The sequence below is a fragment of the Camelus ferus genome, chromosome 14 (assembly GCF_009834535.1).
Source record: "Camelus ferus isolate YT-003-E chromosome 14, BCGSAC_Cfer_1.0, whole genome shotgun sequence".
Taxonomy (NCBI): domain Eukaryota; kingdom Metazoa; phylum Chordata; class Mammalia; order Artiodactyla; family Camelidae; genus Camelus; species Camelus ferus.
Window position 1 is genome coordinate 23,764,503 of NC_045709.1, and position 16,333 is coordinate 23,780,835.

At 50.8% G+C, this 16,333-nt stretch overlaps 1 protein-coding gene across 5 annotated transcripts in view; it reads right to left on the reverse strand.

Annotated features, from left to right (window-relative positions):
- Positions 1 to 5,880: 5,880 nt before the first annotated feature.
- Positions 5,881 to 16,333, reverse strand: part of IFT88 (intraflagellar transport 88) — a 57,316-nt gene continuing 46,863 nt past the window's right edge. For 3 of the 5 annotated variants that reach the window (XM_032496502.1, XM_032496498.1, XM_032496497.1), the window contains 3 exons: positions 10,208 to 10,274; positions 6,507 to 6,602; positions 5,881 to 6,192 (listed from right to left, as the gene is read on the reverse strand). In XM_032496502.1, the coding sequence (XP_032352393.1) occupies positions 6,071 to 6,192; positions 6,507 to 6,602; positions 10,208 to 10,274 (285 nt within the window). In that variant the 3' untranslated portion in view covers positions 5,881 to 6,070. Of the gene's footprint in view, positions 6,193 to 6,506; positions 6,731 to 10,207; positions 10,275 to 16,333 lie in introns of those variants that run through there. The other 2 variants (XM_032496500.1, XM_032496499.1) reach the window with 2 other exon arrangements.

Consider the following 16,333-nt stretch of genomic DNA (forward strand, 5'->3'; position numbering starts at 1 on the left):
TTTTAGGTGGCAGGCTAATGATTAGGGCCATCTTACAGCAGTCATACTTTGCAAATAAGAACAAAAGATTGACAACAGCTGAAAGGTTTTCCAAAGTGTAGAAAACACTTAACTGGTGTCTCCCTAAATGGTTTGCAGCTGTGGTATCTGCCGTGTAAACCATTGGTTAAACTACATTTCAGTTACGCTGTGTAGAAAACAACACTTCTGTACGCCTTGAATATTCTATAACTGAAGAGTGTAGGAATTTATTTACTGCTAAAAAAGTCCCAGAAATCTCCAATTTAAGCGGTTTAAGCAATTTACAGCTTGGGGAGTAAACGTCTGTTCTGAGGTTGCAGAACTTTTTTTCTAAGTAACAGATAAATTGTTTATGTTCTTTGTTTCCCTTCTGGTAAAATGGGAATAAACATGTCAATATATAAACACATACTTGTTTTTTTTTTTTTTTAATTTGGTAAGAGTGTGGGAGTCCTTTAGGAGAGAGACCATCATTACAGAGTTTCATAGGAATTCTCAATACATCCTTTCAAAGGGAAGGGGATACTGTGCCAGACTGTTCATGCTGTTATGTTCCTCAACACCTTCTACTGCCTGGTAACATGGCAACTTCTCTCTCCTCCCTTGTTACTTGGAAATGAAAATACTTACTTTCCAGCAATTTTCATTTTGTGAAAGATCATAAATTACTGAAAATGTTGGCCCATTTAATAGAACAAAACACACCTTTGCGATTAAACAATTGAGAAAATGTCGTATAAACAGGTGCAAAATGTCAATTTATAATAATTACCCTCAAATCTAAACATATTTATGAACATGTGAAATAAACATGTTAATAGTTAAATCCAAAATTAAGTGAGAAAAAGGCAACCAATACTCAAAAATCAACTTCATTGTTTCCTTGGAAACGAATGCCTTTCCAGAAGTCTCCACTCAAGAAGTTGCCATCCCTGTTGTCACAAAAGCTTGGTTTAAGGCCACCTCCACCCCTCCCTCTCACCCCCGGGTGGCTCAGCCGCCCCAGACCAGGCCTAGTGCGACTCAGCACGGCCAGCTGTTGGGGGTCCTGTGCGTACCATCGCTCCAGGGCCAACGTGGGCCTGGCCGCTTCCACACTTAACTTCGTGCATCAGCGATGGGCACGTGGTGCAGACCTCTCCCTCCTGTGAGGATCAGGTTTCCAGCCGCGTCTCTTCATTGTCATCTTCTCGGTCAGCACCTGGCCTCCCACCACCCCATTCATCATTCCAGCACCCTTAACACCTGCGAGAGGACTCTCACTGCCTGGCCTCTAGTGGCTACCTTAACTCCGACTGTCTTTTCTCCCGTTGGGCTCAACTCTGGAAGCATGTGCTTATGCCTCAGAGGTCATCATCACCATGGCCGGCCCCTCCCGAGCATGCAGTTTCCTCCCTGACACAGCACCTCCCCTCCTCACCACGCCTGGAACCCTCTGATCTCATCAAGTCTTCTGATCCCACCTCTTCACCAGCCACCTCCTCGAGTCCCTGTTTCCCTTCTTGTCTGGTGCAGAGTTCACGGTTCAACACCACCACCACAGCCTTGCGAGCACCCTTAGTGCCCCGTTGCATTCACCTGGGATAACCTCAGCTCTGTCGAGTTCATGCAGCTGGGCTGACTGGACTCCGTTCTGATTTATGTCACACGTCTCAGGTTACCGTTCCATCACGCATCCATCACACCTTCCGCGTCACAGGCTTTCCCCAAGATCACTGATTCCCATTTCCTTCCACAAATCTGTCCTCCCCAGCCCCCTTCGCCGTGCTCTGCACACACAGGTGCTCTGGCACTGACGCCGCCAGCCTGCTTGCATCCAACTCCCACGTGTGTCCTGCTGCCTGTCTTGATACGCTTGTCAAGCCCTTTCTCGACCCCAGGTCACACCATCGCCCGCATTTCTCTGTCCACCTTACAGCAGTTGTTCTGAGTTGTCCTCATTCCCTGGCTCCAAAGCCACTTTCCTTTCTCTGCCCAACCCACGCAAACTGGGCGTTTGTCCCCACACTTCATTGCAACCGCTTCTAACAAACTTGAAATGACAGAATTACTATTGCCAGTCAGTTTCCTTCATCTTTTTACATTTGTCTGTCACTGGACGTAGATGATCACTCCCTTATCCCTTGTTCCTCTTCATTCATGTTTGTACAGTGTATCTTTTTCCATCTTTTCCAACCTGTCTGCACCCTTATATTTAAAACGTGTCTCTTGTAACACATGGTTGGGTCTTATTTCTTATCGTGTTGTAATCACCAATGTAGCCTCATTACTCACATAATTGGGTTGAAGTCCCACCATCCTGTTGCTTGTTTTCTATTTTTCCAGCTGTTCCTCATTCCTTTATCTGCCTTTCTTTGAATTAATCAAGTATTTTATTATCATATTTTATCTTTCATTAGCTTTTAAAACAAACTTTTATTTTGGAATAATTTCAGATTTATGGAAAAGTTATGAATAGCACAAAGAACTCTATTTACCCTTCACTCAGGTCAGTAAAAAGGTCAACGTTTTCACACACTTGCTTTATCACTGTGTCTTTTCTGACTACTAGGCTGCAGACATCAGGACCCTCTGTCCCACGTGTCTCATTTCCTAGGAACTAGGGTGTGCACTTACGAAGCCGTGGTGCCATTACCCACGCTAGGGAGCCTCACAGATAGAGGCCACTCACCCCACACACACTCACCAGCTGTCCCCATGGTGCTCCTAGAACACTCTCTCCGGACCAGGATCTGAACCAGGGTCAGGTGTTGCGTTTAATCCGGAGCAGCTCCTCTGACATTCTCTGTCTGAGCTGGACGGTTTTCAACAGTTCAGGCCAGTGATTCTGTAGGACGTTCCTCACTGTCAGGTTAGGGTTAGACGTTTTGGTAGGAACATCCGCTGAGGAACCTTGCGACCACACCGGGAGGAACGCAACTTGGTTTGTCCTGTTATGGTCATGTTAACTTTGGTCCCTGGGCTAGGTGCTGTGCACCAAGTTTCTCCCATGTGAAGTTAGTAAAGCCCTCATGTAATTAATCAATACTTTGCAGGGAAGCACTTTGAGGCTGTGCAAATGCACTGCTCCCGTGAGACTTCCCTCCACTGGCTTTGGATGACTCTTGGCTGAATCAACTACTATTGTGGTGCTTGCACAATGCTGATTTTCTAACTCCATTATTCTACATTTACTTATTAGTTGTTGTATTAGCTTAGAAATTATATATTCTTTTTAACCTTCAGTGCTTACTCGAGACTCCAAAATGTATCCTTGACTCATCAGTCGGCCACCAGCTGACCGGCGTGACCACCTGGCATCAGTCCAGTCTCTGGGTTAGCATTGTTATATACTTTATTCCTACATATGTTAAGCCCCACAAGGCATCATTATTTGACTGACTGATTTTTAAGCCTATAGTGCCCAGTATTCCCAGGCAGTGCCGCACCCAAGCACTGCCAGGCCCACCCCACCAGTCGCCATGACCAGATGAGCCTCGGCGCGTGCGGGGAAGCCTGGCTGTAGACTTGTCTCTGCCACTGTACTTTTATGCACCTTCCTACTGCTTCTTTGATGCTTTGCACACTTTCTGCCTTTTCATACTTCTAGAATAATTTTCTTTTAGAAGTATTTCTAGAATTTCCTCTCTCAAATCTTGTCTGTCTGAAGGCTTTAACCTTAGAGCTTGAAGGATACATTCACTGGAACAGAACTCGAGGTTGGCAGCTTTTCTTTCAGCACTTTAAGGGTGTCATTCGGTGTCTTCTGGCTCCTTAATTTCCATGGAGAAGCCACCCTGAGGTCTTCCTGTCGCCCCTCTGAAGGCAGCGTGCCCCCGTGATGTGGCTGCTGGGAGGGATCTGTCTGCCTTTGGCTCTCACAAGCCGAGCGCCCCGTGCCCGGGCGCCTGCTCTCACTGCTGTCCACGTGGCTTCCTCAGTCTGTGGGCTGTCATCTTCCATCAGTCTGCAGAAATTCTAGACATTCTCTCTTTAAACCCTGCTTTACTCCCATTCTTTCTTCTTTCTGTGGGATTCCTATTATATTTACTTAAACTCTTCACCACGTCCGACATGTCCTACCATCTGCTTTAGTCCTTATTTCTGTGCTTTGACTTTGATATGTTTTAATGATCTGTGCACTAATCCTGACTTCCGCTGTGTCCAGTACATTGTTAAGTCCATCTGATGACCTGACCTCAAATATCGCATCTCCTCTCAGTTCTAGCTCATCTGTTTGGCTCTTGCTCATAGATTCCAACTCTGTTGCAATTCTCCAGCTTTCCACCCGTCTTGTCTGCCTTTCTGCTACTGCGTGTAAGACACTTGTCGTGGTCACTGTGAAGTCCTGGCCCATCAGGCCTGCTATCTGTGTTCTCTAGGTGTCGCTTCTGTTTGTTTTGATCATTGGCCATTTCCCACCTCTTTATTTATCACATCCCACATGTTGTACACACAAGAAACACAAAGGCCTCAAATGACGGCGTTACCAGAGGAAGTTCCTCTTTCTTCTGCCGGTCGCAGAGGACTTGGGACTACTGACCTCAGTGCACCATGGCCTGAGCTGGGTCAGTTTCTATAGGAGTCAGGCCACCTGGCTCACATCTGTCCTTCCAGGCTTTGGCTGAGAGCCTGGCAGCTGTGTCTTGGCCGCGAAGGAGGGCGAGGGGGCCGGCCAGCCCCTGGAGATCTTGAATCTAGAACATGAGCCTGCCCCACGCAGCTTCACAGAACATCAGATGTCCTGAGAGGGGACCAGCTGTATACTCGTGGAATGTCCTTCCTCTAGCAGGGCTTTGTTCCCCAAGAACTGTAAAACTGTGGGAGACGTGACTTTAAGTCTCTGAGGCTTTTGAAGCTTTAAAGCCTCCAGCTCAGTCCCCAGGCTCAAGTACGGCTGCAGAGCTCAGCAGGGCACAAGGCCAGTCAGAGCCCTGAGGCTCTTCCAAGTTTCCAGTTCGCGGTGCCCACCCCACCGGGAGCTCTGCAGGTGTCTCCCCTCCCAGGAGAGCCTCTTTCCAATTCTTAGCCTGCTCCAGACCGGCCACTGTCTCCAGAGACGAACGAGCCAGGGTCACCAGCCCACTGGGAAGCGGCGCCTTCCTCTCCGGACTTCTGGTTTGGTCTTGTTAGTCCACAGCTCTCCAGTCGCTTTCAACAGTGACTTACTTGTTGTTTTCCCCTGGTCATCAGAGTGGGAGCGCTGGCCTGCCAGGACCTATGGTGTCCTCCCTGGAACTGGGAGCCTCCCCCCATCCTGAAGCCCCCCTCACCTGCTGCTCTGCCGACTTTTCTGTTGGGTGGTCGGGGAGGGGTCTTCTCTCCCCTCTCCCCCGAGCGATCGCCTTCGATTCATGGTAGTACACACTAGCTGTACTCGGACGGTTCCCAAACCTGCCTCTCAAATGGGAATGCACTCCTGAGGTTCTCATTGCTCGGGGCTGTTGGTGCCACTGGGTTGAAACCGGAAAAACTACGGAAAAGAGCAACAGGGTCATGGTTTGGTATTTTCTCTTACTATGTTTTGTACTGCCTCCAAAACCTAATTGTTTTAATAGCTTTATAACACCCATGAGGCAAGACTTCCCAAGACTCATGGTTTCCAAACTCCAAGTAATTTAGCTTGAATAAAGACTCACAGTGGATATGACCTAGCACGGTATTTTTCAAGCTGCAAACCCGGAAATGAGCATAGTGTTGTCACTACTAACACTTTGTTTTAATGAACTCCTAGAAGATGGCAGCACACACTGCAGGAACAGGAGGGACGTTGTGACACACATGCTCACACGTGTGTGGGTCCAGGTGGTGCCACCAGGCTGATTTTTTACTGTGGGTCAATGTTTTCACAAGGGTTAAGTCAGTCGCTGGCCCAAAATATTAGTTTTACATGTCTTTATTCCATTTAATATAAAACAAAAACTAAACCCACACTCACACAACAGAATATGCTTATTCAAAGTTTTGACTGTGCAAAGTTAACGTTTGGATACTTAATCCAAAGTTTAACATGAGTATTATCTTGTAAGGCAATTTCTTTCCTTTAATAAATAATATATTAAAATATGTATTATTCTGGAAGCAAATCATCTCCTAACTCTTCGTCAGCAAAGTCATCCTCGTCGACTCTCTTTTTGGCTGCAGTTTTCGGTCTTTCTATTTGCGGGCCAAGTGGGTCCACATAGGAGGCATCTAGGTTTCAAAACAGACGTTACGTTAGAGATTTACAGACACTGCTACACAGAAGAGCAGAGCAAGTGTGGAAACAGCCTCATCAGCAAGACTGAACAAGTCGGAGTGAGCAGAAACACTCCCAAGTCACTCCCAACTCTGCGGTGACCTCTCAGGGCCGCCCTCCCCGGACCTCCGGGGCTGGGGGCGGGGCCATTGGGGCGGGGGCGGGGCTGCCGGGGGCGGGGCGGGGCTGTCAGGGGCGGGGCGGGGCTGTCAGGGGCGGGGCGGGGCTGTCAGGGGCGGGGCGGGGCGGGGCGGGGCGGGGCACTCGCCCAGCTCTTTGCTGCTGCAGCTCTCGTAGGGCTCCCCCGCGCCCGGCAGGGCGCGGAGCTGGGCGCTGAGTCGCTCCCCTTTGCTGCCGCCGCTGTCTGGAAACAGAAACAAAGACGCCCGCTCAGCTCGCTGTGTTGCGAATCTTAAAGCACACTTACCTGCCCAGAGCCAGGCAGGCAGCTTCAATTGGAAGCCATGTTCCGAGGGATGTAATTCTTGTTTTCTGAAATGTAAAGGAAATCCCTCGCTGGGAACCTACGGTGGTGTCTTTACCCGGATTCTTCCGAGCGTGTGCTGAGACTCGGGCCAACACAGCCCAGAGAAGCAGGCAGCGGCCTGTCCCCTCCCCTCCCCACGGCAGACCCGGGGCGGCACCATCCGCACTTGGAACTCGTGGGGTTTAGCTCTCCCTGTGAAGTGGACTTTCAGGTGACCTGGCTCAACTGTTTCTCTGAACTGATGTTTTGGCACCGAGCTGCTAAAACCTTAAGCCAAAATTATCCATTTACAAGAGTAATGCATTTTTACTTCAAGTGGTTAAAACAAGTTCATTTCATTTTAAGTTAATTTTGTAAAAAACAAACTGAAGTACTTAAAGTCTGGAATGGATATTCAAAATTCTAAACCAAACACTATTGCTTCTCAGTGTAATTTGTATCAAGTGATAACAATACACCATTTACTCAGCACCCCCATTCACACCAACCCCCAGAATAACACCCTGGGGTGACAGAGCCGGGGCATGAGACCAGAGTCAGGAGACCAGACTCACGCCTGTGAATGTGAGTCTGGTGGTAACAGCAGCAGGGACCTTTTTATTACACTAGTCACGTGTATTCTGTGTCACCTCCTTTAAGAAGCAGCAATGGTTCTCCAAGTGTGGTCCCAGGACCACCAGCAGCTGGGACTTTGTCAGAAATAAAAGTCCTGGGCCCGTCACAGACTGACTCAGAAATGCTGGGTCAGGCAGTCTCTCTTAACGAGCCTTCCCAGTGACTGTGATACACGCTGAAATCTGAGGACCCCTCAAGAGGAAGGGTGCTGAGGCTTATGAAGTCAGTTAACAGAGAAGTAAGGCTGCAATGAGCCCAGTCTGGTCCACACAAAAAAAGAACAATTTTCAAGGGCCCTCAAGCATTTTAGAAATAGGTATTTTATATAAACTAATAATTCTGATATATATGTTCCCTGTGGTCCTCTCTCCTAGGCAACACTTTAAAAATCTAGTTGTAGGCACTGCATTTACTTTAACATATTACACTGACACCAGCTCACTTGGATTCATCCCTTTCCCCTGTTTCAGTGGTGGGTCCAGTCCAGAAACACTGGCCAAACCTTTCCATGTTGGACGCACCTGTGCATGGCTGGGCATCCAGGGCAGAGGGGAGGATGGGGGGGCCAGGCTCCCTGTAACACGCAGGTTGTACCGGAGTTCCTGACAGGCAGGACAGATGGTCAGGGCCACAGAGTGGCCGCAGCGGGTGGTGTGTGGGGAGGAGGCCCTGCAAAGGGCGCTCCGGGGAGGCCGCACCAGGCAAACGAGGGAGAGGGCAGGCGATCCCCATGGCGGCCCTAGACCTCAGAGCCAGGTGGGCTGGCCTGTGGCCTATGACAGCTAGAGAGAGCAGGTCCCCGGCACGGAGGCCCCCGGCTCAGCTCTGGTTAGAGAACAGGGCTGCGGGAGGAAGCAGAGGCATCTGGGGTGATGTGACACCCAGGGGTCAGGAGACAGAACAAAAAGGCAAGTGTCAGAAGAGAGATAACCATGCGCTGCTTTAAACCTGCACCAAAAGAACTGGCAGCCAGCCAGCCTGCAGGAGGGCTCCGCCCCAGAGCCTGGACTCTGAGAACAAAGCTCATCTGTGAGCAGAACTGCCCCGTCGGGCTGAACTGGGCTGGACAAGGGCAGGAAATGTGTGCAAAGAGCAGGAGGCCGCCCGAGAGGTGACCTTCCCACAGAGAGGCACCTCCCTGCACTCACTCTCAGACCTGCTGCACTGGGGTCCCTCCACCCCCTGACCAGGGCTGCCAGGCACAGAACGGCAGGGTTAAGGAGTCTGGGGACACCCCGAGGGGCTGGCAGAGCCAGGAGGAGGGTGGGTGGCGGAGGTGTTCCTTGGCCCTCCTGAGGTGGGTGTGGGTGTCCTCGGGGACACTTTCTGGGGTGGATGGCACCCTCCCCTGTGCCCCAGCTCAGCACCAACCTGCCCAGTGGTCCTGAGGGCATCTTGCCAGGAGGGCCTGCGATTCCGAAATAGATTTTCAGGTGCGGCTGTCTGGGGAACTCGAGCAACACTTCACAAGCCTTCGACTGCCAGGGAAAGCCCCGGGCCACTGGGCAGCTGGTGGCTGGGTTTGGGAGTAACTGGTTGGTTCCTCTGAACTTCTGGTTCTTAGAGAGGAGGGGAGGGCCCTTAAGGATGGGAGTCTAGTCCTTGAATTTCAGTAAATAATTGATGCTCCCTGGGGGTACTCAAGACAATTACTCCTTAAGGGGATGATCAATTCAGAAGAGGCAGGCATCACGGGGGTGTTGGTGTCCCCCACCACCTGGGAAGGTTGCCCTGGCACACATGGGACTCAGGCTCAGTGCTGCTCCTACCAACTTCTCAAGCTCTGGGTGATGGCCCCTGGGGCCCAGGGGCCACAGGCCAGGACTGTGGACTCAGCGGGAGCAGCTGGACTGACTCTTGGGGAATCTAGAGGTCTTGCCGGGACCAGATGCCCCGCTGACAGTAACTGAGCTCCCACCTCGGGGACTGCCTCATCCCAGCTGCATCCGCACACACCAGGCAGCTCTCTCAGCAGCATCAGATTGCAAGTCCCTCCAAGCAGACCCTGATTTCCTTGAGGAAACCGTGTCCCATCCGTCCCTGTGTCCCTGGCCCCCAGCACAGGGCGTCTGCACCCAGTGTGCGTCTAGTCAGTGACTGAATGGAAGAAGGCCACCTAAGCCCAGGGGCACACCCGTCTGTGTCGTGATCCTGGATCACAGGCGCAGCAGAGTGAAGGCGGGCCCTGCGTGCACAGCAGCGGTGGGAGTGGACACGCAGACCCCAGCTCAGCACTCACTCTTCCGGTTAGTTTCCCTGAAACCACCAGGTTTCCCCTAAATGTAACTCGCACTGCCTCCTAAGGTAGGGAAAGGAGGGAGATTTTGTTGACAGGGAAAAGGGGAAAAAACTTAACAAACCCTCGTATCAAGTAACGACACCACAGGCAGGAATCACCCACAGCACGTGTGCGGCTGGTCAGAGACACGCAGGGCCTGGCCGCGGCCAGAGCGGCTCCCCATGCCCGCCTGGCGCTGCTGTGCACTGAGGGTGCAGGGGCCCGGGGCGGCCCACTGTCTGGGACCACCTCACCTCCCCTGGCGCATCCTTGCAGTGGAGATTTTTAAAATGCAGCACAGTGAAACCTTATTAGTAGGGGTCATCTGTGATAATCTGTCCAGTGTGAACTTGCCTATTAACCAATTAGCAGAAACAGGTGTGGTTACTTAAGACCTAACGTCCACTAACATTTACAAATACTTGTTCACATACCAGACTGATGCTTATAAAATTAACTGGAGTAAGTAAAGTTTTCCTGTGTATACAACAAACAAATGGGACGTTTCTAGACTGTTTCGTGATGTTTCCAGAAGCCTGTGTACAGAAACCCATCCAGCCAAGCATTTTCAGGGAACAGGGGGACTCACCACTGCCAGCGCTCCCTTCTCTCCTGCTGCGGGAACCCCCACTGCCATCTCGGCCAGACTTTGTGCGCTGGAGCAAGAAGACACGTTAGAAAGAATATACTCCTTCAAGGTCAAATATAACTAAATGTTATATATGTAATTATACAGAGAGAGACTATAACTAAATGTTGATTTTTAAAACGCGCATTACTGTGCACCCTTCCACCTCCTGCCCCTGCTGTCCTCAGGCTGGGTTCCGACTGAGCGTCAGTTGCCCAAGAGCCAGACCCGCCGGGAGAGGGACTGAGCTGTCCTGCAAGTCAAGGGTGAAGTGAGTCCTACTGAACACACAGTGCAAACGGCACCGAGGAATAAAAGTGTCGCCCTTGCTTCTGCAGACAACTTACATACCAAGTATTTTCCAGAAGTGAAAGCTCAGGTCCTGGAAAAGTAGTGGCTGAAGGGGGTGGAAGAGGAGAAGGGGCTGTTTACCTGACACTACCAGACCTCAACTATGTCAGGGGAAAGAGGTCAACGGTGTTCTGAAACTCAGCTTCTGTAGTAAAGGCACTTTTAACCTCACAAGACGCCTAAGGCCTGTCCAGCAGTCTACTTTCTCAGATACAAACCTTCAAACGTGAGAAATATCTCTGAGCTCTGACATTCTTAGGTTCCTTTTTATATTTTTTGGTTATTCTGTGTTTGCCCAAGAATTTCTGTATTAATGCTGAATCTGCCTTGAGTCAGGCTGCTAGTCCTTGAATGTATAATGGCTGGTTCAGAGATGGCAGCAGTCAATGAACAGAAACACAGCTTCGATAAAGATTTACAAAATAGGCCCAACAACAGAAATGTGTTCAGAGCAGCCAGTGCAGATGGAGGCCTGCAGCCCCCACCCCTACAGCAAACGCAGGGCAGGCGCAGTCTGGGGCGTGGGCAGCGACTGCGAAACATGTCACCTGGCTCTCGGCAGGGGTGGGTGCCAATGGCCAGGAGGATAGACACTCTGCCACCTTCTCAGCATTTCAACACCCAATAAAGTCCAGGGGAATCCACCCCGGCTTGGTCGACAAAGTGCCTCTCATCACATCAACACCACCATGTGGAGGAAACTGATGGAATGGGGACAACAAGGGCAGGGAGCTGCACCTGCCGACACGGAAAGCGTTCCATGTCATTTTGATAAGTGGGGGGAAAAGCAGATTGTAAGACAGTATTTTTGTAAATAATACCTTTTTTTTGGTAGAAAAAAGTTCCATTAAAAAATATGTATTGATATTTGTATATATTTGTAAAAATGCCTGGGAAGATAAGCACCAAAATGCTAATAGGCTAAAAATGCTAAAATATTACTTATGAAAGTAATCTACCCGAATTTTTAGAAGAACATTTTAATAATATGAAAAAAAGATGCCATTCCCATTTTGGGAAAAAAACTGCGGGAAGGCAGCACCCGGAGGAGCAGCTGTCAGTAGAACAGAGGAGCAAACCGAGCAGGTGGGCACGGGGAGAAGGGACATCTCCTGTGAGCCTGCCCCCACCACCAGCACACGGCCAAGTGCGGCAGACACCCTCTCCTGCAACGGGACAGGAGCCCTGTCCGGGAGCTGGTGCGTCCTCGCTGTCACCTGCCCCAGGAGTGACCACAAGATGCAAGGGCAGTCTGAACTTTCACAGCAATCTGAGGTTTCTGACATCCAAGTACAGCATCATTTTCCAGCAACATCAGTGACAGACTGGGACAAAACACACCTGCACCACAGACAGTGTGTGAAGCGCCCACCTGGAACCCCCTCCTCAACCCACAGGTGAGGGCACAAGGCCCAGAGCTGACCAACAGTCAAGGCAGGAGGGAAGCCCAGGGCTCTGTCCACTGAATAAGGCTTTATTCCATGGGAATCAGGTTTTTGTCTTAGAACTAGGAGCAGTCACTTGTTACCTATTTAAGGATCCCTGAGAAGATTGGCTGACTTCAAATTCAAGAGAAAACAGAATTAGACATTTCTTTGCAGCTGCAGAGAATCCACGAACCCAGCCGCCCCTCCTGTCTGCACTCCAGACTCCGGGCCTCCAGGAACCAGCCCCGATCCCCACCTCCAGCTGCCCCTGCACACGTGGTGTCTCGTGTTCGCTCTATTCTCCCGCCAGGCCGCGAGCAGCTGGAGCACCTGGTCCATGGCAGGCGCTTCCTGAATTGATGAACAGAGGCACCAACACAGGTGACTCCACACGGCCAACAGAATACGCCACGGGAACCCCACCCTGGAAAACGTGGCCAACGCCCAGGAACCCCTCATCTGATACCAAGGATGAACATCACTTGCGTCAGCTTCTGTATTCCTTCTGGATTCTGCAGATGCAGTCACACATAAAATTCTTGCAGCTTTCATTGCATATGTAAATGTTTTATATTTTGCATTTTTCCTGTACAGTCAATTTTAAAGCTATGCCTTTATGAGATCTTCATACAAAATCCTTTTCCTTTTAGGAAATATAACCAAAAGGGCTTCTGCTCACCTAGCTTTCGGTAAATACTGGAACTTTGGGGACAAGTACCAACTACTTTTTATATTAGTTTTGAATGTCACATGTCATTTGAAATTGGCCAAGAGAAAGAACTTCCTGAAATTGACTTCTTTGGGGAAAAAAACAGCAAGTATTGGAACAGGAATTCTCTTTTTGAGTATTTTGAAAATTTAGAAATTTGGTTTTTAAAATGGAACAAATTATTAATATACTTCATTTTTGGACGGGCAATTGAACTTTTTGTATTGTGTAAGTTAGCTCTTTATCCGCTTTCTTTTGCCTCCTAACAGCCTCTCCTGTCCTCTCACCCGCCCCTGGTCTGGGCTGACCCCTAACAGCCTCTCCTGTCCCCTCATTCTCCCTGGTCTGGGCTGACCCCCTCCTCCTCGTGTCTCATGTCCTTGACCCTCAGGGCCCGTGATTCCCACTTTGCTCTTTTTCCACACATACAATCAAGTTTGACATAATTCCTCGCAGCAAACATTTTTATGTTCAGTGAAGCAGAAACACAAAGTATCTCTTACGAAGCAGCCCTGCGTGGGGCTGTGGTGTCCAGATGTGCCCCGCCAACCCTGTGAGCAACATGCGGAGCCCGCTCCCTGTTCAGGACCGGGGGCCCAGCGCAAAGGGGAAAACAGTCATCTCTGTCAAGTTCCAGGAAGGGGACGCATTTCTCTGAAAAGCCAGTCCAGAGAAATAAACTTCTAGCTTTAACACCTGAAACAGGAGTTAGGGCCTTGGGGAGATCCTTCATCCTGACCCCAAGAACCTGGGCCGGTTTATCTTTCCTTCCAAGGTCTGCACAAGTCCTTTTCCATTTTATAGCAGTTTTCTGAAGTCAACGGCCTGATTTACTTTGTGTTTTTTCCCTGCGTCCTGAGCTGGTAATTGGATCATCTGAAGGTAACGCTTTGGGAGCAGAACTCTAGATCAGTGCTTCTCAGGTATTCGTGAGTAAAGCATTACCTGGAGAACTGGTTTGAAAACCACACACACAGGTTCTTGGACTCCATCCATACCCAGAGATTTTGATTCCAGGGCTGGAGGTCTGGGGTGGGGCCCAGGACGTACCTGTAACTCTAAGGGGCGCCCAGCTGACCCAGAAGTTCGACTGGCCCGCAGACCACACTGGGAAGGGCTGTTCTGAGACCCCAGCTCCCGGTCAGGATCCGGTGAGCTCCTGGCAAGGCCCATTTTAATTTAAGCCATGGTTTGAATTACCAACTTTTCTGGATGCAGAAAAAGTCAAGTCTCAGTGGGGAGAGCAATATAGCTCGGAGGAAGAGCGTGTGCCCAGCAGACATGAGGTTCTGGGTTCAGTCCCCAGTATCTTCATTAAATAAACAGATAAACCTAATTACCTACCCACACCCAACAAAAAAAAAAAGAAAGAAGAAAAAGTATGGACTATATATAGAGGGAAGTAATTACCTGCACCAGCCTTGCCTACTATTCATAACACGGCAGGACACAGCAGTGAGGGGTCTGGACTTGGGAGCCAGCTTGCCTCGACTTGAACCTTAGTCTGCCCCCAGTAGCTGTGTGACCACATAGTGGCTGTTACCTAGCCACAACGAGCCTCAGTCTTCTCATCTTAAACAACAGTGATGATAAAGCCATATCCAACATCACAGGATGACTGCGGCGATGATTAAGTCAGCCATTGCCCGTAAACTGCTCAGAACTGTCCTGCACTTGTCAGGTTCAAGTGTGAGCTACTGCTGTCACCGGTGCCAGTTAAGCAGCTAACAAAGTGGAGCAAGCAAGGCTGCAGCCGGAAGCAGGAGAGGCCGTCCAGCAATCCGACTTCCCCTCCTCCCTGCTGCCCAACGTCTCCACTACCAGCACTTCGCGGGGAGGAAGGGACAAGACGGGGGTCCCTGCTGCCTTCTTTTCAGCAGCTGCAGGTAAAGGTGTGACGTGATTATCTACGATACCCCTGGTTCCAACTACATGACTATTTCACAAAATGTCTCCAATTAACAGTATGGAAGAGCTCTCTGACAAACACAGAGGCCAACAGAGCCACAGCAAGAAACACTTAAAAATCAGACTGACCGCAGGAAGTCGCCAACTAGAAAGCAAATACTAGCAAGGTGGAAACGTAGAAGGAGACCCAGACACACCTGCCCAACAGGTGCAACGCAGGCCCCAGCGGCGGTTTTATGAAGAAAGGCTAATTACACAGGAAAAGCGCTGAGGTTTTACACTAAAGTCACAAGAAGGTGAAGAGGACAGCACCCTTAGCTCAGGACTCGGCTCGGGACACTGTCTTCGTGACTCTTTTGCAGCTACATATGCATATACACATATATTTCACTGACGTACAGGCAGTTTATCGTTCGTGGTTCTTAGTGTCTTGTGCGCAACAGCCGGGAAGCAGGGCCTGCCCGCACACAGGACAGACAAAGGGGGACGGTAACTCCCCGAGAAGGCAGCTCTCGAGTCTTCCCTTTCAGCCTGTGCTCTCCTAGGCCTGGCCTTTTCCACTGATTTCCCCTCCACCTTGTGCTAAAGCAAAACATAAGTGAGAAACACCAGGAAAACACCTCTGCAAGTCCTAACGAGGGGCAGTGGAGGGTAACAGAAACTGATCTCCAGGAAACCGGAGCGGCCTCGGGGGTCAGGGCTGCGACCTAAGGCAAGACTAACGACGGCGTCTGCGCGCAGGATACTCGGAGCCGCGGCCGGAGGACGCCTCAGCGACGCTGCGCCTGCGCAGAGCAGTGAGGGCAGGGCGCAGCGCCACGACGGAGGCACGGCTGAGGCAGGGCCGGGCGCTAAGCGTGGGATGGACGTTGGGTGATCTGGACGCGCCGCCGGGGAGCCGCGCGAGTCTGCGCGCGGGCGCGCTCCCAGTGACGGCACAGGAGCCTCTGGGCGAGCAGAGGAGCACGAGGTCGGGCCGGCGAGGCAGCAGACGGGGTGGCCGGTCAGCGAGGGCCCAGGGGCCTGACGGAGGGAAGCGAGGCTGAGCCGCCACGGGTGGGGGGGGGGGGGCTCACGAGCCCGCGTGCGCACGGGAGCGCGGGCGGGAGAGGTGGGCGCCAAGGAGGGAGCCAGAAAGGGGACGCGCCGTCCCTGGCGGCCAGACGCCCCGAGGGAGAGGGAAGGCCGTGTGAGAGGCACCCCGAGTCTCTCTAAAGCGGACCGCTCTGTCTTTACCCCTCCAGTTCACTTCCCGGAATTCCCTGGAGTCGAAGTTTCCTGAAGCTTGAGTTTGGATCCCTGGTGAAGAGCTGCAGGGACATCCCCGGGTGTGGGAGGGGTCAACCGGGGGCGTCGGGGACGTCAGAGATGCCACCCGCCTGCCCACTTTCCTGTTGAGGGTTACGAGCTGCGAGGGTTGGACACACGACCCGCAGTCTCACGTGGCTGTGTCCACTGTTCCGTGTGGTTAACAAACTGCGGACGGGTAAACTTACAAGGCCTTCCACGATTTCCACATGCATCCCGGGTTCTGTACTAAGTAACTTCACATAACTAGTTTTGGGTTCCAAAGAATTTCATGGTTTGAATAGATACTTTTTTCTGATTCTTCTTAATGAAACAAATGTAGTAGTGAGTATGATGATAATTTGAACCTCCGTTTATACCTGTTTAATTCTGCAAAGTTTTCAC